This window comes from Onychostoma macrolepis, chromosome 09, assembly GCF_012432095.1.
Source record: "Onychostoma macrolepis isolate SWU-2019 chromosome 09, ASM1243209v1, whole genome shotgun sequence".
In the NCBI taxonomy this organism is placed as follows: Eukaryota; Metazoa; Chordata; class Actinopteri; order Cypriniformes; family Cyprinidae; genus Onychostoma; species Onychostoma macrolepis.
The window spans coordinates 6,425,814-6,452,348 of NC_081163.1; the positions used below are offsets into that span (position 1 = coordinate 6,425,814).

At 34.9% G+C, this 26,535-nt stretch overlaps 1 protein-coding gene across 6 annotated transcripts in view; it reads left to right on the plus strand.

The window, feature by feature from the left end:
• Nucleotides 1-26,535, plus strand: part of hdac4 (histone deacetylase 4) — a 255,008-nt gene that overhangs the window by 142,658 nt on the left and 85,815 nt on the right. For all 6 annotated transcript variants that reach the window (XM_058787006.1, XM_058787010.1, XM_058787011.1 and 3 more), the window contains 4 exons: nt 7,722-7,966; nt 12,701-12,851; nt 14,703-14,823; nt 19,269-19,387. In XM_058787006.1, the coding sequence (XP_058642989.1) occupies nt 7,722-7,966; nt 12,701-12,851; nt 14,703-14,823; nt 19,269-19,387 (636 nt within the window). The remainder of the gene's footprint in view (nt 1-7,721; nt 7,967-12,700; nt 12,852-14,702; nt 14,824-19,268; nt 19,388-26,535) is intronic.

The following is a 26,535-nucleotide window of genomic DNA, read 5'->3' on the forward strand; positions in this document are numbered from 1 at the left end:
TAAAGTCTCTACAAATGAGCTGACGAGTTGAATCGGGTGTGTTAGATGAAGGAGACAGTGCTGGGCTGCTCCAGGACAATTTTGAAAACCATTTTAGAGACATATTCATAAATGTGACTCATATAAAGTATATTACATGCATGCACAGTTTTAAGGCAGCTTTAATCGCCTTTTTGGTAACTTCATGACTTAATTGACCACGACATTGCATGCACATAGTTTATTTCACGCTTTGATATGAAAGAATACAGGCTATGGCCAGCGCCTTTGTGCGTGCAATGGAAGAGCGCGAGCCCAATACCGTTTCCACTCTCGTTTGACTAGTGCCTGGCGCTGAAGTGAAGTGGAGCGTGTGTCTGAAACGTCTCCTGTTTGATGTGGTCGTAAAGACGTTCTGCGACTGAATAAATGCACTTCTTGTCAAGAGAAAAAGTGACAGAAGCAGCAGTTTTGAGTGGGGTGGCCAACCGTAGCCCCGCCCCTGCGTTAATTGCGTTAAATATTTTTAACGCGTTAAACTGAAAAATGTATTGCTTGCGTTAACGCGCTAATTTTGACACCACTAAATATATATATATATATATATATATATATATATATATATATATATATATAATCAAAACCTCGATTAATTGAACACTTTACCTCGATTAATTTTTATATATTTTTTGCCCTCATAGTTCATAAAAGGTTTGTATTGTAATTATACGCAAATACTAAAGGTGGGATATTTTCTCTAGGACCTAGAGTCTAGGTTCTTACTGGCCGTTCACACAGAACGCGTCTAAAACGGTGAGACGCAGCACTCAGGAAAGTTAAAAGGTATAAAAGCACAGTGCAGAATGCACAGAATGCATTGTCAAATACAAAAGTTGCCATGCCTACCTGCTACTGTAAACAAAAGCTCGCAACACTTGCCCTGCCTCCAGGGTCTTCTGATTGGAACTGACATTGACGTGTAAAAGATTAAATTGTTTTAGCCACTCACGTGCGAGATGCTGCAAGAGACGCGAGCGCAACGGTCACGTCCATACTGTATAGCACGGACTCAGTACTTAATAGGATTAAAAAAACGAAATAACCAACATGGGAAAATTACGCCGGTTAGGGTTTCTCAATTTCAGTTTCGATTTATTTTCGATTAATCGTCTAGTCCTAGTAAAGATATATTGTTAGAAAAGATTTCTGTTTTGAGTTAATGCTGTTCTTTTTAAGTTTTTATTCATCAAAGAATGAAAGTTTTGCACATTCCAAGCAGCACAACTGTTTTCGCCATTGATAATAAATTAGCTTATACTACGGGGCCGTTGAATGCTTGAATCTGATTGGCTGCCAAACGTTCTGAGGTGTGCAATTATTTTCAGGGAAACGCACGGCGAACGTAGTTCCAGGCAGCTCTTGACCGCATTACATGACCATATCACTTCGCCAAATGATTTCTGTTATTTCAAAGGTCTTACAACAGCAAAATAACCAAGACCCACAACGACACTGGCCAAATAAATAAATATAGTAAACAATATGATAAAAACGACAGATCATGTCCATGTTTTTGCCACAAAATTATGCTTTATTAGGTACGGAAATCACATACTCTATCTCTCCCGCTCTCTCTCCCTCACAAACCGCACATACATAACAGTTTGCACACACACTAGCATACATCGCGCTAATTTTGTTAGCGCTACTCTGACGATTTTATCAGTAAACAACTTAAAACTACATGATTTCTCACAAGCGAGGTAACAATAATGGCGCTGTTCGTGAACAAAAGGAACTACGTTTCACTATAACTAGAGACATTGCTACCGAACACTATTGAGAGACGCACAGAGGTCATTTTCTCTCTCTCTCTCTCTCTCTCTCTCTCTCTCTCATAACTTACTTATTAACTGTATTAACTGCATTAATCTGTTATCAACGGCTCAAGCCTCCGTTACTAGGTTTAAAATGACATTTTGGAATTGGCAACGGAGGCGTTGGATGAAATGCGGAAGAAATAATCCTACTCACAATAGCGATTTAAGTAAAAATACTATACGAATGCCTTGAAATATATCACCTGATCGATGTCTTGAGGTGTGGCAACCGTAGTATAAGCGGAATAATTGACTTTGGTCCGTTGAATTATTAGAAAAATAATGCACACCCCGTCGTCAATTATTCCTTACATATTAGAATGATTTCTGAAGGGTCATGTGACACTGAAGAGTGGAGTAATGGCTGATGAAAATTCAGCATTTCATCACAGAAATAAATTATACTTTAAAGTAAAGTAAAACACAAAACTATGATTTAAAATTTTAATAATATTTCACAATATTACTGTTTTTTTCTGTATTTTTGATCAAATGAATGCAGCCTTTATAAGAATAAGTCGTCTTTAAAAAAATTAAAAAAATCTGTAAGATTTTTAACGGCTGTGTGTATGTGTGTGTGTGTGTGTGTATATATATATATATATATATGTGTGTGTGTGTGTGTATATATGTGTGTGTGTATGTGTATATATGTGTGTATATATATGTGGCAGTGGTGCTTTAAAGGAGAATTTCGAAACAAGGCATTCTAACAGCATCCTGTTGGACTGTAAATATGGTGAAAAATTATCAAAGACATTGTTTCTTTGAGGTAGTTTAAGTTTCTTGAAATTCAGACTACAATCTTTGTGCATTTCTGGAATCCTGTCAACACGAATGCGCTGGAGTCTCTCAGGTTAACAGCTCAAAGCATGAGACACTGGCACTACATGTTGTCATGCACTGCATGAATGGACAGCCAATCACATGATTTCATTGATCAGCTATTGTGCGACAGTAACCTGCCAACACACAGGCATATTGACGAACGCTCCTGTGTAATTCCTGTGAAGCCCCGGGGGAAACTGAAAAACAAGTGACTCGTGCCATTTGTAGTCAATGTTTCTGGACAAGATGGCTTACCCTGGGCTATTTATAGCGGCTTCTGTATAGAACGAGTAAATTCTCCTTCATGATTCTCCCTCTCATTCTGTCTTTCTCCTTTTTCCTCTTTTCTGTCAATGACTATGTTTACATGCATATGGAAATGCATGTCATATCAAGATGCTAACCAGCTTGCTATAATGCAATTAAGGCAATATTCCGGTTTCTAGAATGAATCATTTGGAATTGGATGCATCTTATGTGGCATGTTTGTTCACTTATATCTGTGCATGTACTGTTGTGTAATGGCCACCTCTTTTTCTCTCCTCATTCTTAAGTTAATCCACATTTTACAGTGTGTTCTGGACACTGGTCTGTGATCGTCAGTGTGGCCTGTCTCTCCATGGGACAGAACAAACGCTCCTCTATTCATCTGAGTGTGGCCTGCGGAAAACCGGGGCTCCTCTGACGTAATCAGCACGCAGCTCTGATGCTTCCCCAACACTTCATTATGCTCCACATCCCAGCAGAGGGTCAGAGGGTCAGTCAGGGACAGTGTTCTGCAGAGGGAGGTGATGGGCCATGGGCCTGGAGCTGCACTGTGCTTCTCAGGAAAGACTGCTGTATGCTGTTTGGGGGAAAAGCATGTAAAACGTTGACATTTTTAGTTGTTGGTATTAAAAATTTTGGTTGAGTGTTGGGATGATCTCACAGGATCTGTCTTTTGTCCCAAATCAAACATCAAAAATCTTCCGTTTTAAGTACTGTTAACTTGACAAAGCCTCTTAGAAATGTGCAACTTTTTGCAAATCATTTTTAGATATATGAGTTATTATTATTTTTTTTTTTAGTTTTGAGATATATACAATCAAAATAAAAAATCTAAAATAATATTTTTACTTTTCATATTATATAGTATAACTATATACAGACAAAATATGTCTTTATTAACCTGTCAAGTTCTAAAACACGTCTCAAGACCCCTAAATTCTGCTGGCTGGCTGTTTTTGCACCTTAATTTCAGCTGTGTGTGTGTGTCAGTCTGTGAGCCTCTCCATAAGTTCTGTCTTGTTTAAGTGAGCATTATAGAACTGGACGTTATTGTTTTAGGCAGGACGGTTTGTGCAGTAGAGATGCCTGGACTTGCTCTCAGTAGAGTTGCACCTGCACCCATTTCCTGACTTAAATGTGATGCATTGCTGATGGATAGCAGCGCAGAGTGCTCCCTGTCCCAGGATGCATCACTCCTCACAAGGTACATAGTGTAATGGTTGGCCGCCGCATTCATGGCCTTGGCGAATCAATCTCCATCATTTCATGCTGTAGAGCGTGTGGGTGTGTATCCGTGTGCATGTTTGGCCAGTGCTGTGCATGTCAGCAAATCCCCTTTTGCAGAAGTAGTGCTGTAGGGGTTATTTTTTCTTTTTACGCTTATATTGCATCATTCTAATTGGGTAGAAATGCATATCCCCTCTGTCCCCAGTGTGTCTCCTAACTGTAACATGTAGTGCCCTGGCTGTTATTAATGTCCTAACAGTCTCCCTAAGTGTGTGCCAAGCGTCTATCCTCAGAGAGCACAACAAAGACCGGGATTACCTTTGGCCCGTCGGCAAACTCCTAACGCAAATGTTAGCTAATCCTCCCTGTAAGAAATAATTAGACTAGTAAACAAACTGTAGCGCTGTATCTGGGCTTTACTCACAGGGAAGGCTCATCCTGCCTCTGCACGCTCTCTGCTGAGATTGAGGTGCTGACGGAGTGGATTTTACAGTTCTCAGTTCAGTTGTGCGCCAATGAACTGAATTGAGAATGTTCTTTTAAATTCCTGAATTTGAATGTAAGGAAGTAGAATTAAAATGAACAGAAATTCAAAGATATTCAAAAATGTAACTACTGTAACTAAAAAGCAAAGTTTATGAAGACAAACTTTGAATGTTTGCTTGAGAAAGTTTCAAAGTTTATATTCTGGATGGATGGACCGAAAGACAAATTAATAGACAGATGGATGGTTATAGTTAGGTGGATGGACGGATATATGTATGGACAGATGAATGGACAGATGAATGGATAAATGGATGGATGGATTGATGGATAGAATACTGTAGGTGGATGGAAAGACAGGATAGACAGATGGATGGGTATATATTATGGATGGATGGATGAAAAGACAAATGGTTTAAACTGATGGATGGATATATACTGTGGATGGATGGAAAGACAAATGGATAGACTGATGGAGAGACAAATGGATTGACAAACAAATGGATATATACTGTAAATGGATGGATGGAAAGACAAATGGATAGACACTGTGGATGGATGCATGGATAGACAGATTGATGGGTGGTAGACTGTTGGATATAGTGCGATGGATGGATAGAAAGACAGACAGACTGATGGATAGATACTGTTGATGGATAGATACTGTAGTAGATAGGTAGATGGATGGAAAGAAAGAAAGGCAAATGGGTAGATATGATGGATGGATAGACAGACAGACAAATGTATAAGCAGACAGATAGATTTCCCAAAATGGATTAACTGTGTTGAATTTCTTTTGAATTACAATTCAATAAATTCTCCTTCCTGTCATTTCAGTTCAACTTCCTTGGCAAATGCAGTTCAAATTCACACCGTTTGGGCCAGTGTTTGTTCCCTTCTGAACTCTCATCTAAACTACTGCATTTTCAGCAAACCAAAATTAGCCATTGTGAATGAAAGACATTAAAGCAGTATTTATTCATTCAATTAGAGTTTTCTGTTTGCTTGTGCGCTGTGGTTTTCTTTGGCATTTTAATTACTGCTAATAGTTGTTTGGGGTTTTTTTGGCCACTGGGCTTTGTTTGGACTGGGTGGTGAATTTCAAATATGTTTTGCCTGTCTCTTGACAGCAAATATACGGATAAACAATGCTCTTATCACCGCTTATTGATGCAAAGTAAACGTGGAGGAAGTAGTTCACTAGTTGACGGCTTCCTGTCCAGCTGAGCGTGGACTGCAAAAGAGCGTAGTGGTCAGTTTCAGGGGGCTGGGCATCAACGGCCCCTTTGTGACCAAGGATTTGCGTCATGAATATGATTTTATGACATGATTGGGTCAGGATTAAAGGGCGTTTTTTATTCCATTATATCAAATAGCCTTTGACGCTGGCCTTTGTGTGGCCTCGAGGCTTCTGCTGAGGGCTTTTGTTTCGTCTGTTGTGGGGTCAGAGGAGCATCCTTGAACTTGTGGCATTCAGGGCATCGTGACGTCCCATGAGTGGAGCTGACACTTGAAGCATGAATGTGTTCAGTGTTCCCCCTAAAACCTCTCCCATTCACTAATGCACAAATGAAGAGGTCCCATGCCAGCGGTCTGGATGTAATACGGTGTCAGAGGCCATTTATTGCAGACCACATGTCTGCTTTGTTCACCTTGGCCTAGTTTTAGCCTGGAAAAAGAGCTAGTATGCTACAGAAATTATATAAATAATGTAATAATAATAGTAAAAATCCTAGTTTATAGTGATGTGTTGGTGATATTCAAGGATTCCTGGGCTAAGCTTGAATAAGTAAAATACTAATTAGACAGTTTCTAATAAGAAAGTTGAAAATAAAATGCCGTTTAATGACGTCCTACTTATTGTGTTGAATTTCATTGCTCATTTTACCTACAAAACCTAGCTATAAGGTTGTAAAGTCACTTATCAACACAAGCATCCTCGCTGTGGAATGTAATTGCTCAGTTCCTTAGTTTTCCTCAGATTTATCTGTTATGAGTGATTGAAGAAGATGCCGCAAGCCAGGCTGCTTCCTGATTCCAGTGATGCTGTTCGCTAGTAGTGAATCTAACCAAGATCTGTGGCAGGAACATGAGGTTTCTTTCCTCTGTTTATTTTGATGGCCGCTATGATGCTGATGCAGTACTGTACTCTGCGTGCACGTTTTGAGGAATGTTCAAGATGTTTTTGATAGGACAGTTGCTTTAGCTATCATTGTTTTGTTTTTTTGGTACTGGCATTATGTGAACTTGATCTAGCACATTCTCATCTTCTAACACGTGCAACACTGTATTGTAAAATCCTTGATTCTTGTTATCTTTAAATATTTGAATTATTTGCTTTTTTTTCATATTTATGAAAACAATTCAAATCAATTATATATTTACATTTATTAATTTACCATGCACTTTTAACCAAAATTACTTGAAAATAAGCAATTCATAGTTTATGAATAAATTGTGTGTATGTGTGAGTTCATTCATAAACTATGAATGACATTTATGACATTTAAATGAACATTGATGAATGAATTAATTAAAAAAAAATTAACTAAAAAACCTTTTCACCTTTAATTGATCTGTATTAATGACTATTGTATGTATACATTTAACAAATAATTATTTTATTCATTTAATATTTTAGTTATTAATGATGATTGTGCATATATTTCTATAATTAATTTTAAATAAATTAAATTTTAAATAATATTTAGTGTTTAGTATTTATAATATGTAGTATTTAATATATAATATTTAGCATAGAATGACAGATTTATTTGTTTATTTTTAATTCATTTGTTTTGGTAATGATACCTGTGGTGGTAAATGTACAATGTAAATAATGTAAATGTATAGCCTTTGTACATACCAGTATTTTCTTGCAAAATTGACTTACCTCTGCGACTCGTTTTTGCAGCCTAAAAGTTAGTTTGTGTAAATGACATTTGAATGTTGACTTAGAGAAGCTTTTCCTAAAAGTTTAACACAGTTTTAAAAGCTGAGTACTGTACAGTTTGTTGTTTTTCTCTTTTATTGAGTCTCTGTTCTCTCTCTCCGCAGTTGATGTGAGTGCGGCGCTGCCACTGCAAGTGCCGCCTTCTGCCATCCCCATGGACCTGCGTGTGGATCACCAGTTCGCCCTGGCGCCGACGGACTCGGCCCAGCGCGAGCAGCAGCTGCAGCAGGAGCTTCTGGCCCTCAAGCAGAAACAGCAGATTCAGAGGCAGCTCCTGATCGCAGAGTTTCAGCGGCAGCACGAGCAGCTCTCGCGCCAGCATGAAGCGCAGCTGCAGGAGCATGTCAAGGTGAGGCGAGTGCCGCTGACTCGGGGTGGGCGGTAAAGAGCGCTGCGGGGATGAGCTGTTTTTGTAGGCCTACCTGGAAGTTTGCATCACCTTATAGATCCTCCACAAAAAACCAATAGATTTTTTTCTATTGGCTTTTGGATTGTTGTAGAAAATAAGCTCTGTGACTGACAAAAGTTTATGATTCTTACATGCATTTTGTTCATCATGATAATCTTCACAAATAAAAAAGTAAGTGTTATGAATTTTGAAGCCTAAATACAATCGGCAGAAGTAAAAAGCTAGAACTACACCAAGAGATCGAGTTAAAACACAGTGCCCCCAAAGTCCAATTTATTCAGGACAAGTTAAAGTGAATAAAAAAAATAAATAATCACAAGTAGGGCCCTATAATTTCTGTTTCCGTGATTTTTCTGTGATTGTCTTTATTTGATTACCATGGATTTTAATAATAAATATGTATTAAATTATAAATCCAGAAAAATTAAGACAGAATTTAGGAAAATTTCTGGAAAAATAAAACATTCCATCAGGCCCTGTTGTTTTAAAAATCAGTTAATTAGACACGCTTTTTGATTCTCAGAATTTAATTAAACTATTAAAATGGAATCCAGAAAATTGTAAACGCCAAACATGGAATTTGAGACACTAAAAATGAAGCTTTTGTTAAATTTAATAAATTTGTAAAAAAATTGATCAATTTCTTGATTTCAGTTTAGACTTGCTTTTCGGTTTCTAAAATTTTAAATAAAAAAAATCACTTTTTAGAATAAAAAAAATGGAATTCAGAAAAAGAATGAATAAATGAATAAATAAATAACATATTTCATAAGGCCCTTGGTATTTCTGATGTATTTTATGTAATAGAATAAAATGTAACAAATATCTTGAGCCTGTGTTATAACCACAAACCTTATTTCAGGCATTTAACCAGAAAGCCATTTAAAAAAGTTTTGGCGTGATGGAACTGGGAGTTCTGCAGCATTCCTGCTCTATACAGGTTTAAATGAAAAACCAGTACAAAATATTCAACATTTTTTTAAATACCATCCATTGATGTCGAGCCTAGTACAGTGCTTTAAATTGAAAGCTGTGGCTTTGTTGGTTTCCTCAGATTTCCGTGTGTTACTCACACAGTGTTACTATATAGATTAAGAAGACATAAATAAAGCTCACAAGCCATATTGATTACTTTTTATGGTGCTTTTTTTGAGCCTGACAGTCGTAGTCGCTGAACTGTAGTTTAATGGACGAGTGCTGCTTAAACTTATTGTGTTCCATGGATACAGTAACAGCACACAGGTTTTGGAGAGTAAATAATGGCACAATTTTGATTCTGTTCCTGTAAAGAGCTCACGATGCTGCGGTTCTCGTCTCCGTTCCTCCCTTCCTTCAAGGCTTCCCACGCTTCTGTCTTCGATTTTCCATTTCTTTGTGCGGATTGTGAGGAATAGAGTTTGTTTAGATATTGAACGCTTGTTGGCGAGTGCGATCTGTCGTGTCTGTGGTTTCCTGAGGCAGCACTGCTGTCATTGGCCTCCAGACTGAGCCCTCATTGTGAGGCTGGACGGGAGACGGGTGACTGCAGTCGCTGTGGGAACTCTGTCCTTGGGAAACACCGGGAGCCTGTGAGCTCAGCAGACCTCTGGCTTTGCTGTGTTGCTACAGTGAGCTCTCTGGCCAATGGGAGCGAGGCAGGCCTGATCGAGCTATAAATAGCCTCACGGTCTGCTGGCAGTGTCAGAGCTGATTTCTCTGCTAAATGGACAAAGTGTAACGCTGGGGTTTGATGGACGCCGCGCTTTTGCTGTGACACCTTGCTGATGATAGGGAGAGGAGAAGCAATTGGGTTTTTCTGCAGTTTCTCACTGGCTGCAAACTGCAGAGATGGTGGTCCGGAGGACTCCGGAGGCTTCATCTATTATTATACTTTTTTTTTTCTGATTATCAAGATATGTCAATTATATTTATATTTATGTATTTATTTATTATCGACTTATTTCTTTGAATTAATCAAATAGTTGATAGGCCTATGTAAGATCTAGATCTCTAATATAAAATTTGATGTATATCTTTGTATTATATTTATTTGTAAAATGTGTTAAATCGTTATTTGAATTAAATCTAAGAAAAATATATATTCCTATTATACATTATTGTTCCATATGTAAATTCAATGGCATATTCAATAGAGTTTACATTGTTCTGAAGTAATCTCTCAAATGTCGTTATTTATTTTTTATTCATTTATTTGCTGATTATTTCTTTGAATTAACTTTTTATTCACCAAGTAATATGCATATATAATGTATTTTATGTATGCATTTAAACACATTATTGTTTCTTTGAAGTAACTTTTGATTAATGAAGTAATATGTATAATTAATGTTAATTAATGTATTACGCATTATACATTTTTGACCTTTTATTTTAAATAAGTAAATAAATAAACACAAATAATTAGGGCCCGAGCACCGAGGTGCGAGGACCCTCTTGGAATTGCTCACGTTTATTATTATATTATAATTAGATTTGTTTTTTAGATATATTTCTGTATTTATAAACATTTTAATTAAACTTTTATTGCATTTAAATGGTCATTTTTATAATGAATATTATATACCAGTAGATTTTTTTTTTTTTTTTTATAAATAGTTTATTTTATATATGAAATAAAATCAGAAAATTTACTTTTCAATTTATGTATTAGCAATACATCACATAAAAAGTACTTTACACTGATTGTCGCAATGCATTGATCAAACACCACTTTTCCAACAATATTTGGGCCTTGGAACTTGTATTTTATTTTATTTTATATATTTATATTTTACCAAAAAAAAATGACCAATAAAAAAAAAAAAATTATATATCAATAAAAGGCATCTTCACACTACAAAAGTGGAAAAGAAGCTGCATCTGACATGGCTTGTATGATTATTTATACAGACTGTTTAATGCTGCTCAGGTGCATAATAGCCTATAAATACAAAAAAAAAAAATTATATTGTAATAGTGATTATTAATGTTAATTAATAGAAAGTTTTTTTTGTGAGGAAAAGCATGTCATCCTTGAGATCGATTCATGTCATCGCTTATTTCTGGTCTTAAACAGCCCAGATGTGATGTGAAATGGAGGTTAGACCCATGCATATTGATGAGGTGAGGTAGATGGCATGGTTTGAAAAGCTGCAGTTAGAAATGTCAGAGCTTTGCCTGATGAGGAAGAGTCTTTGTGGTTCGGGAGACGTGCTCTCCGCTCCAGCGTCATCACAGCCTCCAGCCTCCAGCCCCTCTGCCAAGTGACAGACGCCCATGACTCATCGCCGGTGATCTCCCAGGATCTGCAGAAAAAGATGTGGAAAGTGAGAGGAAAGACTTATATAACCAAAAAGAGGAGTATCGAGGTTGGATAAAAGCATCATCTTAAGTAACTGCTTGCTTACAGACTAGCCGTGAGCTTTATTAGACCCTTTGCCAGTGTTAATGTGATTTAACTGACCAGAATCACCGATATTCACTCAGCATCCAAGCATCAGCTGTATACGGCTCTGATATTACCCATCATCACAAGCCAGTAATGGATGTGACTGCTGCTGAGCTGAATAACTGCAGAAGTGGAAATGCAGTTAAAGGGAAATGTTAGACGAAATGGCTGCATTTACAGAGCACAGTGTGAGAGAGATTACCAGCGTCTTTAAATGCTCATTTTAGTCAGGGAGCTGTTGAGGTAATTGCTTATGTTAGTTTCATTTGGGAAAAAAAGTGGAATGTTGCTTTTATGCTACACAACAAGACATCGATAAACACATTCAGGAACTGATTTCTTGTATGGTGTTGGTATTTCCAACAATTGCATCTAGTTATTGGTGGTACGACTTTGGTGTAGTCGTGTGTATCTTCTATATAGAGTTTTCATCTTATTTTACTACCATAATCTGATTGGTAAAAAGCAAATGAAATAATAATAATATTAATAAATAAAAAAAATTGTAAAGAAATGCATATACACTACTGTTCAAAGAAAAAAGTCTCTTATGCTCACCAGGGCTTTTATTTATTTGATTAAAAATACAGTAAAAAGAGTACTGTTTTGAAATATTATTACAATTGAAAATAGCTGCTTTTTTTTATTGTAATACATTTGAAAATGTAATTTATTCCTGTGATGCAAAGCTGAATTTTCAGCATCATTACTCTAGTCTGCAGTGTCACATGATCCTTCAGAAATCATTGTAATATGCTGATTTGCTGCTCAAGAAACATTTAGCCTATTTAGCCTAATTATTATCATTGTTGAAAACAGTTGTGCCTAATATTTTTGTAGAGACTTTTTTTTAAAGAATTTTTTTGACGAATAAAAAGCACAGAAATCTTTTGTAAGTGATTGCAAATTTAATGCATCCTTGCTGAATGGAAGTTAGTTTATTTTCAATTAAAAAGTCTTACTGATCCTAAGCTGACCCTTTTGAACAATAGTGTTGTTGTTGTTTTTTTAATTAAGTTTATTTGTCATTTACTTCACGCTTTTTATTTACGTTTTATATATTTATTTGAAATAACATGCACCAAAGAATCTTACACAGTAAGAACAGAATAATGTTGTGTTTAAAAAAAATGGTTAAATGAAATACTTATTTTGATGAATTTGAGGCCTTTAAGACGATTGAAATCAAGGTCCACTGTATTCACTTGATTAATGTTTATGTGTGCGTTCTTGTTCTTCCCCTTCAGCATCAGCAGGACCTCCTGGCCCTGAAACATCAGCAGGAGCTCCTGGAACACCAGCGGAAGTTGGAGCGCCATCGTCAGGAACAGGAGCTGGAGAAACAGCAGCGGGAACAGAAGCTCCATTTACTCAAAAACAAAGAACGCGGCCAAGAGAGTGAGTGAAAAACTAATTACCTGACTGAAACACATAAAGGTCTTTGATTTATTAGGCTAATCAGCACTGTGGCTTGCATGTCTGTCTCAGCATTATAATTGCTTTTCATAATCAAAATTAAAAACTTGCCTGAAGTAGTCAAATGCCCATGTTGTTAGACCATGTTAGACCACGTATCGCACCACTCATGTAGATGATGTAAGTTTGAGTCTGACCTGCATCACTTCCTTCTAACCACCTGTTTTCCATCTAAAATTATTTTCAATAAAAAAAACTCCATTTTAAGGGTGTTTGCTCATGCAAAACTCATTATTAGAGTATGTGGTTTCTGTTCCTTCCCTGTGACTACATATACATTGCATGTAAATTTGGTTCTCAGTTCACCTTTTAGTGTTCAATCCTGTTCTGTACACACACAGTTCAGTAATTTACAGAAGTGACAACCACATTCTACAACCATATTGACTCCTGATTAATTCAGAAAAAAACAACAAAGAGCAAGCATACAATAAACTTAAATCCAAATAAGCTACTGCACCTTTCTACTTTATGAACTCCTTAAACTGGGTCGCTTTATGATCTAAGCTCAAACAAGAAGCAAAAAGATGCTTAATTTGCTTATAATATGTGGACCTGGCAAGCCAAGAACTTGCCTTCCAAACATAAACAAAGCAATAGCTGTAACGAATGATCACGATAGCGGTGAACGGTTCGAGAGTGAGTGTTGTACACAAAAAACTGCAATCCTAAATTGGATTCATTCCCATATATATATATATATATATATATATATACAGTAGCCATGCTTTCAGCCAAAGCTGCGAATTTAACTTATGCACAAAAAATTGCAATATCGCATACAACTTTGGCGAAAAAAGCACCAAAAAAGTTCCCATCCAGCGAGACGAAGAGAACAAAATTGTCCCTTTCTGATAAACTGCCACCAAATATCATTACGAAAAAGGTAACACTGTGGCGCTTTTTCATATACGGTAGGCCTATAATAAATTACTTGTATTTTTTTTTACCAAAATCAATGGTCTGATATCTTATAAGATTACGAAGTTTGTTGTACACAATTTAATATTTGGTGTTTCAGGCATGAGCAATATTACCAGGGACACTTGCACTGGTTGTGTATATTTTCTCAGATAGTGTGTAGTTATCTGAGATGCTCCTGGCAGTACAGTACAGTACAGCCGATCTATTTTTATCTGTTACTGTTGTTGTTGACACGGCGGTCACCTGTTGCCTGCGAGGAGCGTGTGTTGTCTGGTGGCGCAGATGTGTACGTACACCAGCGACGGCCTCTGGGGACATGTTTAGAGACGATGGGAAAGGTGGTAATTGAAGGAAAAGCTGTGAGAATTCATCCATCTGATGTGTTTCTTTGATAGAGGGAACAATAGTGAGAAAAAAGACGCCTTTGTTTAACCGTCGCGGTCTCAAGGGAATTGGAATAGAGAGTTTTCTCTCTATTTAAGACTGGATAAAGGGGTCGTTCCTCTCAGATGTGAAGAGATATCTGAACTGAGTCGGGCTGCAGTGGAAGAGCTGTTTATCGACACCAGAAAACAAGTGTCAGCCTTTGTGGTCGTGATCAATTGGGCACTGTTCGATCTTCTCAGTCTCAGAGTTTTTTAAGAGCATTTAGAAGACGAAATTACAGCACTGCAAATTACAGGGTTTAGAAATGGCGAAGAATTTGACAGTCGCAAATGCATAAAACCCCTTCCCGAGGCTTTTAGAGAAATCTAGCAGTATAGCGCAGCTAGAGGCTGAGCAACTGCCATTAATGTCCCGCTGCTTGGCTGTTTGTGATCTTCCTGAACTGTGGGCTCTGATCGACAGGCGCTGTGGCAAGCACTGAGGTGAAGATGAGGTTGCAGGAGTTCGTCCTCAACAAGAAGAAAGCGTTGGCCCAGAGGAGCCTCAACCACTGCCTGCCCAACGACCCGCGCTACTGGTATGGGTGAGTATCGCAACCTGCTCGATGCTGATATATTATATATGTGTATATGTATATTTGTATATATATATATATATATATATATATATATATATATATATATATATGTATATATATATATATATATATATATGTATATATATATATGTGTATATATATATATATATATATATATATATATATATATATATATATATATATATATATATACACACACACATACACACACACATACACATATACATACACATATATATATATATATATATATATATATATATATATATATATATATATATATATATATATATATATATATATACACACACACACGCAGTATAATAATATAAAAGTAAAATAAAAAAATACTGAACAGGTTTACACAAGTCAAATGCCTCACTTGTGAAAAACTGATTTAAAAAGAAATAAAAATAAGATTAAAAAAAAACAAAAAAACATTTCAAATTAATAAAAAGCCAAGTGGAAATTAGAGGAATTATTTTATTTTATTTTTTATTTTATTTTATTTTGTTTTATTTTCACTGTAAGAAAGAGATTAATTTGCTGTGTGTTTTTTGGTTTTGTTTTGTTTTGTTTTTGCATATTTGTGACAAACAGTGTGGGTGAGCTGCACCTATCACAAAAAAAATCTGATTTTTTTTCCCCTGTAAGAAAAAGATTTATTTACTGTTTCATTGCTTTTTATTTTGGTTGTCTTTAATTTTTTTATTTTCTCCAAATGATGAGCACAGCGATTGATTGGCCAGTGAGTAGTTAGTGTTCACTGCTATCTGAGATGCATCAGGACATATGTGACCCTGGACCACAAAACCAGTCTTAAGTCACTGGGGTATATTTGTAGCAATAGCCAAAAATACACTGTATGGGTCAAAATTATCGATTTTTCTTTTATGCCAAAAATCATTAGGCTATTAAGTAAAGATCATGTTCCATGAAGAAATTTTGAAAATGTCTTACCGTAAATGTATCAAAACTTAATTTTTGATTAGTAATATGCATTGCTAAGAACTTCATCTGGACAACTTTAAAGACGATTTTCTCAGTATTTTGATTTTTTAGCACCCTCAGATTCCAGATTTTCGAATAGTTGTATCTCAGCCAAATATTGTCAGATCCTAACAAACCATACATCAATAGAAAGCTTATTTATTCAGCTTTCAGATGATGTATACATCTCAATTTCGAAAAATTGACACTTAAGACTGGTTTTGTCGTCCAGGGTCACATATTAACTTTTACACTATGAATACAGTGTCGTCACAAGTGTTTTAACTACCTCTGAATGTGGTTTGGGTGATCGAATACTGAAGTGGTTTGGACCTGTGTGCACCTGTATTTAGCGCTGTGATCAGTTTACCTAAGACAGATCTTAAAAGCAGATCAAAAGGAAGCTAAAGGTCCACATGCTACACAAAGCTGATGCCAAACTTCAGAGTGTAGTTTAGTTCTTCCCTTGCAGCTGTATGCCAAAGTAAAACCATGTTATGTAAGTTTTACTTTGATTGATTGACAGTTTTGTTTCTCCCTTCACCACACAAAAGATATAGCTAGCTGTCACCTCTGGGTTCTTGAAATATTTGAGCAAGTTTTGATTGGGGAGCTTGTCATGTGTGAAAGATAGCGGTGAAGAGGAGGCGTGTGTCAGTGTGTGAGGGTGTGGATGTGAATAAGGGTGTGTTTGTGTGAAACACTCGCACTCCATCAAGCTCACCTTTCACACTCTTCATCTGTGAGGCTCGGAAAATGGAAAGAGAAAATTCCTTTTGAAAGAAATCAGGGCTCGCAAAATCGCTGGCCCGACATCCCGGGGCTATTGTGTTTTCCAGTCGGGCTACCAAAATGTATCACTGCCTGCCCGACGGGCTCCTTAAATACAGATCTCCCGCGGGTCCTTAAAAACTCTGAAAGTGAGTTGCATCAAAATTAAGGCCATAAAAAGTTTTAAATACGTTAAATGTTGTAAGAAATGTCCTAATTATAATTTCATGAGGTCTTACAGTTGTGGACGGAAAGACATGAGTCGCGATACGGCTGGATTAAACTTCAAAAGGCAATGATGTCATTGAATAAATAATGAACGTTGCACGTTTCAAGTAAAAACGCGGCGCGGATGTCTTTATATGAATGTATCTGAAGGTAACCGACTGTCCTCAGAAACGTGTCGTTGGCATTTTAATTTCATTTTACCTATAATTCCTGATAAAGCAGCGTTTATGAGCGCGGAGCTGCTTTGTGTACAGCGTTTCCGGGGAAACTGCAATATTTCAGCGCTCCTAAAGCGCCACCTCGTGGCAGAGAATGAATTTTTACGCAGCAAACACAGAGTTGTAAATGAGAAAGAAGTCGATGTGCCTTCTAAAAATCTAAACAATTAAGACAGTAATATTTATACGTTTTAAATTAACATAATTTATATGCTTGATTGATCCCTTTTCATAAAAACGGTCTATAGCCTGAAACGCTGTTGTATAAGATTTTTGTTTTTGTGAAAACCTGTATCTGAACTGTAAATCATGTAATTGTATGGCTCAAAACTGTGTTACCATAGACATTGTCCAACCCCGCTCATTCTGTGTTCATTTTACTTGTGCGGCTCTTAAAATGGGTCATAAATTGCCTTTAAATATATTTTTAAAAATTCTGCAGATACCCTGTAAATAGTGAAATAAAATTCCTTCCTTCATATTTGTTGATATTTGTGTATTGAAAATATTTTTGATTGACATTTAAACTCCTATCTGATTTTCTATATTTAAAAAAAAATAATAATAATAAAATAAAATAGTAATTTTTTAATTCGGGCTAGTTAAATTAATTTTCGGGCTACCAAAATCTGAAGAGTACCTGCCCGAAGGGCTACCAGGGATTTTGAAATTTTGCGAGCCCTAGAAATGTTCTAGGCTTTAGCATTTACATACTTGTGTACATTAACTACTATTCAAAAGTTTGGGGCCAATAAGATTTTTTGGTAACACTTTACAATAAGGTTCATTAGTTAACATTAGTTAACAACATTAGTAAACATGAACTAAGAATGAACAATACTTCTACAGCATTTCTTAATCTCAGTTAATGTTAATTTCAGCATTTACTAATGCATTATTAAAATCACAAGTTGTGTTTGTTAACATTAGATAATGCACTGTGAACTAACATGAATAAACAATGAACAACTGTATTTTTATTAACTAACGTTAACAAAGATGAATAAATAGTGTAATAAATGTGTTGATCATTGTTTGTTCATGTTAGTTAATACATTAACTAATGTTAACAAATGACACCTTATTGTAAAGTGTTACAGATTTTTTTTAATTTAATGCTCACCAAGGCTGCATTGATTTGATCTAAAATACAATAAAAACATTAGTAGCAGTTGAAGTATATCTGATTTATATTTGAATGCATATAATTAAATTTATTCCTGTAATGAAAAGGCTAAATTGTATTGATTTTTTAAAATATATTTTTGTATATATTAAATAATGTATATTGTTTTATTCATTTGTTTGTTTACTTATTTATATTATATTTATTTGTGAACTGTATTTGTTTAATAGTTCTTTAAATTAAATCTATTATAATATATATTCACATTCTTGTTACATATTTAAATTTAATGGCTTTATCTAGAGCTGCAACTACCAATGTTTCTGATAATCAAGTAATGTCTTAAAATGATTTATTTATTTGTATTAATTGTGATTTTATTAATTTACTTTTCTGCTATATTATTTATCTATCTACTGAGAGTTTCTTTGAATTAGCTTTTGTATATATATATATATATATATATATATATATATATATATTTGAGTTGCATTTTTGAGTTCTTTATATCTTGAATTCAATTTAAAACAACAACAAAAAAAAACTATTTTGTTTTGTATCAATAAAAAATAAAAATGACTGACCTGAATAGCAGTGTATGTTTCAGCCAATTGCTTCCTCATTTCCGACATACTGATTACAACATTTGCACTAGGGTTGACTGAGAGTGAGTCATTTTTGTAGCTTCCGTGTGCTATTAAAACAGATCTGGAGCTCCTGGCCTGTGTGAGATGGGTGGACAGTGAGCCAGATTAAATTCTTGGGTCTGTGGGGAAGCCAGCTGACCTCAGATGCCCGCTGCAGTTGTCTTTTCTGTTTAGAAGGAGCAAATCCCTTTATTTTTGCAGAGCTTTGATGGGCTAGAGCTGATATTTTTAAGTCTGAAAGTGTGTCATACTCAAGCATGTTTATTTGTAAACAGAATGATGCCCCCCCCCCCCAGACCGCACTGAGGCATTATGGGTGATCTGAGTTTGCATTCCCATTAGTTGGCAGAAAGCGTCCCGCTGCTGGGAATGGAGAGCAGCTGTGTGTGGAAATGTCTAGAAATGCACATATTTGAGTACCTATGTGTGTGTTTGTGATTTGTTCCACAGGAAAACCCAGCACAGCTCCCTGGACCAGAGCTCACCACCTCAGACAGGGATTTCCACTTACAACCACCCGGTGCTGGGAATGTACGACCCCAAAGATGACTTCCCGCTCCGCAAGACGGGTAAAACTAAGCACCTTCTTCTCAATGCATCCTGCTCTGTATTTTCACATTTACTAGGGTTGCTTACACCAGTTCAGGTTTACTTACTCAGAACTGGTTCCAAAAAACGTGGAACAAACTCTGTGACCTTTGCTTCCATTGACGCTTGTGGAAACCGTTTTTTCCTTCTGTAGATGCAGAAGCCGTTTTCTCACACTCACACACAACTGTAAAAGATTGTAACGTTCAGTGGCTGCAAAATGTGGAGCAGTGTTTGAATGGCTTAAAATTAATTTGCAAAAACTGTATATAATCAAAGATGTTCTGAACAGTTATTTTAGTATTATGTATATACAATTATAGTTTTCATTTTTTTTCATGTATTTACTTTTATTTTTTTTTATTATATTTTCAGCTTTTATTTTATTTTAATTTCATTTTATGTAATTTTGCTTTTGCTTTTTAATTGTGCTTTTGTCATTTGTATTAGTTGTTATTCTTTTATACTGTTTAGGTTTGTTTTTATTTCAGTTTTAGTTTTTTTTTTTTTTTTTTTATCAATTAAGAAAAATGTATCCCCAAATTCAGAGGAATAATAAGTAAAATTAAGTAAATAATAATAAAAATAATAATAAAACTATATTAAAAATAATAATAATATTAATAAGTAAAAATAAATGTTAAAAACTTTAAATAAGGTAAAATGTAAAACTAAGTAACTAACTAGTAACTAAGTGTGTGTATGCATATATGTGTATATATATATACATACATATATATATATATATATATATATATATATATATATATATATATATATATATATATATATATATATATATATATATATATATATATATATACATACATATATATATACATACATACATACATACATGCATGCATACATGCATGCATACATACATACATACATATACAGAGCTGGGTAGATTACATAAAAATTGTAATCCGTTGTAGTCAGTAACGTAATCCGTTACATTGCATATTTTAGGTAATATAATCAGATTACTTTTAGATTACTTTTAGATTACTTTTGACTTCACTCGTTTATCACATTGATTTAAATAGGATTATCTTGTACCATTATGTACAAAATGCAGTAAGAGTAAGAAAATATGTTCCATTCATTGTAATTTACAACATGAAGTGCATTACACATTATATTACAGAAGGGAAATATACAGATTTGATATGAAAAAATAAATAGTGTTTTGCTTTGCTTTGCTTTGCTTTGTTTTGTTTTGTTTTGTTTTGTGAAACATGACCAGAACAAGTTGACTATTTTTGTGAGATGCACCAGGTAACATTGTCTAAATTTCCTTGATGGCATTGGAGACTCCTATAATTTATTTAATTTTTTTCTTTTGGAACATTCTGGAAAGTTTTCTGCTTTTGAGGAAAAATGTGCATGAGGTTTTAGGAGGTTTAGGTAAAGACATCTGCTGTCTGTTAAGAAGGGTTCCAGTGTCTGTGGGCTGGCATGGGTCCTGTACCCCTTCTTCAGCATCACTGTCTTCATTATTGGGGCTCCAGGCAGTGTGTGTTAAAGAAGTTGACCCCCCCTGCTGCAGGAGAGCACTCAAGGGCAATTCCTATGCAGACTCACTTTGGGCTGGTTTAGGTAGCGTAAAGCCTCTGTGCTCATTAATCACCCTGGAAATGGGCCTGTCAGGGACCTGCAGTACAACCTGCCCTGGGCCTTTAGTACACACAGAGCCCCGGTGAGACCTGCGTAATTACAGTGCAGGCCAGGGAGACGGGAGGGGGAGGTGTTGCGGAGTGCACTACAGTCGTAACTGCGGACAGAAGGTGAATGCAGCTCCTGCTTCTTAAATCAAAGAGTCCGACTGTACAGCAACCTTCATGACCTCTAGATCTGCACGAGGATGATTGAACATTCATTGCACTTGTTTTGCTGCACCTGCCAAATTGCAGATAATCTGAGGAAATTTACAGGCTAGAAATTCCATACAGGCACTTTCTTTTCTTTTCTTTTCTTTTCTTTTCTTTTCTTTTCTTTTCTTTTCTTTTCTTTTCTTTTCTTTTTCCCTATAAGTAAGCAATAGCTGTTTTTATATATTTTATTTTATAAATTATATTTTATATATATATATATATATATATATATTTTTTATTATTATTATTTATTTATTTGTTTTAATTTTTGTTTATTAATTGTATATTTTATTTTAAGATAGTTTGGCTTTTTATTTTATTATTTTAGATATTATATATTATTTTTGTATATTTTCTATTTTATCCCTATACTAAACGGGTTGTTTAGCTGTTTTTTTTTATTTTATTTATATTTTATTTTATTTTATTTTTATATTTTTGATCGTGAAAATCAAAAGAAATTGATTACATAAAATGTTACTTATTTTAAAAAGTAACTTGTGTAAATTGCCCATGAAAAAAGTCTAATAAGAAAGAGAAAGAGACTATTTAGTTGTTTTTTTATTTTATTTATATTTTATTTTATTTATATTTTATTTTATTTTTATATTTTTGATCGTGAAAATCAAAAGAAATTGATTACATAAAATGTTACTTATTTTAAAAAGTAACTTGTGTAAATTGCCCATGAAAAAAAGTCTAATAAGAAAGAGAAAGAGACTATTTAGTTGTTTTTTTTATTTATTTAAATAGTTTATTTATTTCATTGCTTTTGCCTATTTGTGACAAACAGCATGAGTCATTGTGCTATTGCTGCTCCTGTCAAAGAAACAAATTATTTTGTTCCACATTTTTTTATTTGGTCTTAATGCGACAAATATTCCACCATATGTGTTGCCACATGGGGTTCGGTGAAAAAATGACTTCATACAACCTAGAGAAACTTCTCCACAAGGAATAGTTGTTTATTTTTCTGTTTTTGAGTTTGATTTGAATTGATTTGAATTTACTTTTATTCCATCAGCAGAAGTTTTTGCATGTCACTTGCACATAATCTGAGATTCTTATAATCTTACCTATAATTTAGCTGTTGACAAGTTACCAGTCGTCATCTACTCACATTTGGCACTTGGCACGTGTTAATATTGGACCCTGATTGCGCTGTTGCAACCCGCAGTTTGGTTTGATGTGATCTGTGTTCCCACAGTTCATTGTTTTCTTTATCCATGAGTGGCACAACCTCTTTGACGTCCTTTCACGGTTATATTTCCCATGCGAGCTGTTAACCTGAGAAAGTAGCGGGAGCATACAGGCGGTGGAACTTCGGGAAAGAGGATCCGATGGTCTGAACTTCAAGCTGTGAAATGTTCTTTGTTTAGTTCTGATGATTGAGTTTGCGGTAAGGCTCGTTTGCGAGTCGATTCCAGTCGTCCCGCTGTAGATAAACCTCAGTTTGCTCTGGCTGGCAGAGCGCATTCCTGCAGCGGGGTTATGGAGAAGGAGGGTGGCCCGGCCTTAACCAGAACTGTTTGACGCTCGCTTTCCCTCTCAGGACAGGCCCGAGTCTGTTTTCACACATCTCACCTAACCGTCGGACATCTGGAACCTTGGCTGTTGGCAGCTGCAGGAAGTGTGATGTTGTTTTAGGAGAGTGAAGTCTGCTAGATGTCCAGTGCCATGAATGCTGCACAGACAGTTGCTCTTCTGTATTTATGTCATGGTTTTCTGATAGTGGTGAGCAGTGTTTTGGGGGGTTATATGTTACAAGTTGCGTTATCGATTTGCTGTTCTCAACGAGTAAAGTGACTTGTGTAGTTATTTTGTTCAAATAAGTGCTGCATGTTACATAATCATATTTTTTTCAATCAAATATCTGATTTAGTATCAGTAACTGTGTAATCAGATTTTTTACGCAAGTGATTTCATGAACAAAGTAATGTCGCTCAATAAATTTATACAATATCTGGTACTCTTTCTAATAAATAATGTATTATGTAATCAGATTTTTCACATAGTCCGATTTTTTTTTTTTTCATGCAACATTACGTTGCTCATTAGATTGACACAATATCTTTTACATTTTGCGTTAAACAGATTTTTACAGATAATCACATTTTTTATAATACATTGAACATTATTATTGTAATATACACAATGTTAGTTACTGTTTTTAAATAAGTAATGTTATGTAATCAGATTTTTCAGAGAATCAGATTTTTTTTCATGCATTAAAAAATTATACTTATTAAATTTACGTTACTTTTACTTTTTAAAAAAGTTACTTTTTTCAAATAAGTCAAATTTTAATCAGATTTTTTAAATAATTTGATTTTCAAGTAATTAGTGATGCGTTGCTTGTTACATTTCCACAGTATCTGTTACTTTTATATGTATTATGTATCCAGATTTTTTAAATGTTAATGTGATTTTATTTTTTTATTTTTTTTTGCATCAGATTTTTACTCAAAAAGTAATATGTTGGTAATTAATTTTACATATCAGTTTTTTCATATCACATTTTATGTAATTATTTTTTCACATAATCAGATTTATTTCACGCAACAGGCTTTTTCATGCAGGCTTTTTCAAATAATAAATGTATCATGTAATCAAATTATTTTTCACGTTAATCACTTTTTTTAATAAAAAAAATATATATATATATTTCCCCACTGAGTAATATTTTTGCTGTAATCTGATTTTTTCACATAATTAGACTTTTTCATGGGAAATTTACACAAGTTACTTTTTAAAAATAAGTAACATTTTATGTAATCAAATTTTTTTATTTTCACGATTAAAATCTTCACGAAAAATTAAATTGACACAATATCAGGTACTGCACATTAAGGTACATGCAAGTAACAAATAGGTATTTTTTAATGTAATGCAAAAAAAAGCATGTTAGTTGTTAAATTTACAGTGTTATTTTAAATTTTAATGTGCATTACTTTCCAATTTTTTTAGTATGTAGCAGACAAAAATAACACTTTGCATGCCTTTGCCATAAACGTTTTGCTTGTCGCAGTTACACGTCTGATGATTTTGAAGTTTCTGATGAAGTGTTCTGTTGATTTTGTAAGAGAATAAAAAAAGATATTTAGAAACTTTTTGTCAGAAATGTAACATTCAGATTTGTGATGCTTTACATTTCTTGTAATTGTCATATGTGGAAAAGATTTGTATGAGGACAGAAAACTAACATGACATAACAATGTAGCAATTATTTACTTTTTAGAATAAATAATGCAGTATTGTAGCATGCTACTTTTACAAGTAACATCCTCCAGCAGTGGTGTTGACACTTTCCTCTCCACGCTAAGTGTGTGAATGTATGGTGTAAGTATGTGACTCAGCGAGAGCTCTTTTGTTTCATTCATGCGTTTCTCCTGCAGTGCTGCGAGGCTGTGCTCTTCTGAACGTGTTTGAGCAGGCGGGAAGGTCACAGAGCTGGCATTTTGCGCAGAGCGGGCTTGCAGCAACCGTGACTCTTTTTTGGTGACTCATTCTTTTACATGTCATGCACAAAGTGTTTTTTCGTAGAAAATCTGGCTCAAAATTCATCGCAAACAATTGTTTGCTGTTGACAGCCTTGGGGCAGTGAGTAAATGACTGTCTGTTATGCCTCACTTGAAACACAAGTTGCTCTCACTTGATCAGAAATAGGACACTTTTACAGAAAATGAGCTTGAGACGTCGCACAAAGCATTGCCGTTGCTCTTCTCATTTGTACACCGTATGAATCGCCTCCAGGTTACACTGAAGTGCTCTTCACATCCATGTTGGCACGTCAATTTTCGCTGGGGAGTTTTCAGGATTAGAAAGCCAAGGATAGAGAAATCTGGAAGGAATTGAGTTTGAGCTTTAAACACAATTACATTAATCAGCCTGGAGGTTGCAATTTGTGACCCATTACCTGCTAATAAGAGCTGGGATGCAGGCTGGGGGCAGCAGCAGTAAAGGACAGAAGAGTGCACAGGACTGTGCTTTGTTTCTTGGGTAATGTTTAGTGATCAGGTCTGGTAACCAAAAGCTGACAAATGCAAATACGCTTGTCTATATATTTTTAGGGCTTTTGAAAAAAAGTTAGGCTGATGATACACAGGGCAACTTTTTTTAAGCAATGTTGCTTGGGCACTTTCCCACTGAGAATGGGTAACAAATCAGTCGTGGGCCCTGTGTCTCAACTGGTTGCCCGTTGAGGGGCAACATTGTGCAAAAAGTTTCCCAGTGTATCATCAGCCTTAAAGTGTTCAAATATTATTGCATCAACTGTTTTATATTATACTTAATGTTAACCTGTTGACTTAAGATGTTAAGTTGACTTTTTTTGTAATATATAATGTGAAGTACACTGTAAAAAAAATTCCGTAGTTTTTACAAAATAATTCTGGCAGCTGTGGTTGCCAGAATAATTTTGTAAAATATACGGGAAAAACTGTAAACACATTTACAGACCAAAATTGTAAAATTTACAGTATAAAACTGTAATTTACAAACAGGGAAATTTGAATGTAAACCAGTAAATTAAACAACACACTGCTATTAAAATCTGTTTTGTACCTTTAACATACTGACAACCACCATAAAAAAAGAGGTGGTAAAAGAAAAAGCCACATGAAGAATCAGGTAGCTTCGCCACAAGCAGAAGTATATACTAATATATAGAAGGTGCACAGGGTCATTCATGCAAACACAAAACACCATCATGGTAACACACATGATACTTAAATAATGCAATAAACTTTCATTAAACGACAGAAGATGTAACATAAAGCCCAAATGTACATAACTGATAACAAAAACTATTAAAAAACATGATTATTTAAACAAAATACTTTCAAATGTGGAGTGTCACGCAGGGAATTCTGGGAATATCAGTTTACAGTTTTTGACTGTAAATTATACATTGATTTTGTTATTTTTACTTCTAAAAACTGTACAATTAACAGCATTTTACTGTAAAATTACATGAAATGTCTGGTTAGATCTTTTACAGTTTTCCCCTGTATATAGTACAGGAACTCACTATGAACATAACAGTTTTTTTCAGTAGCGTTTTTACAAAATTTTACAGTTAAAATTACACTTATTTTTACAGTGTATTATTGTTATTATTGGATATATTTATGTTTAGATTATTATGATTAAGTTAATATATTTGATCTAAACTTTATGCTGTCTTTTCTGTTTTTCACATATAGTATAAATGGACCTGTATGCATGAACATCTGCTACTCCCTTTTATATTT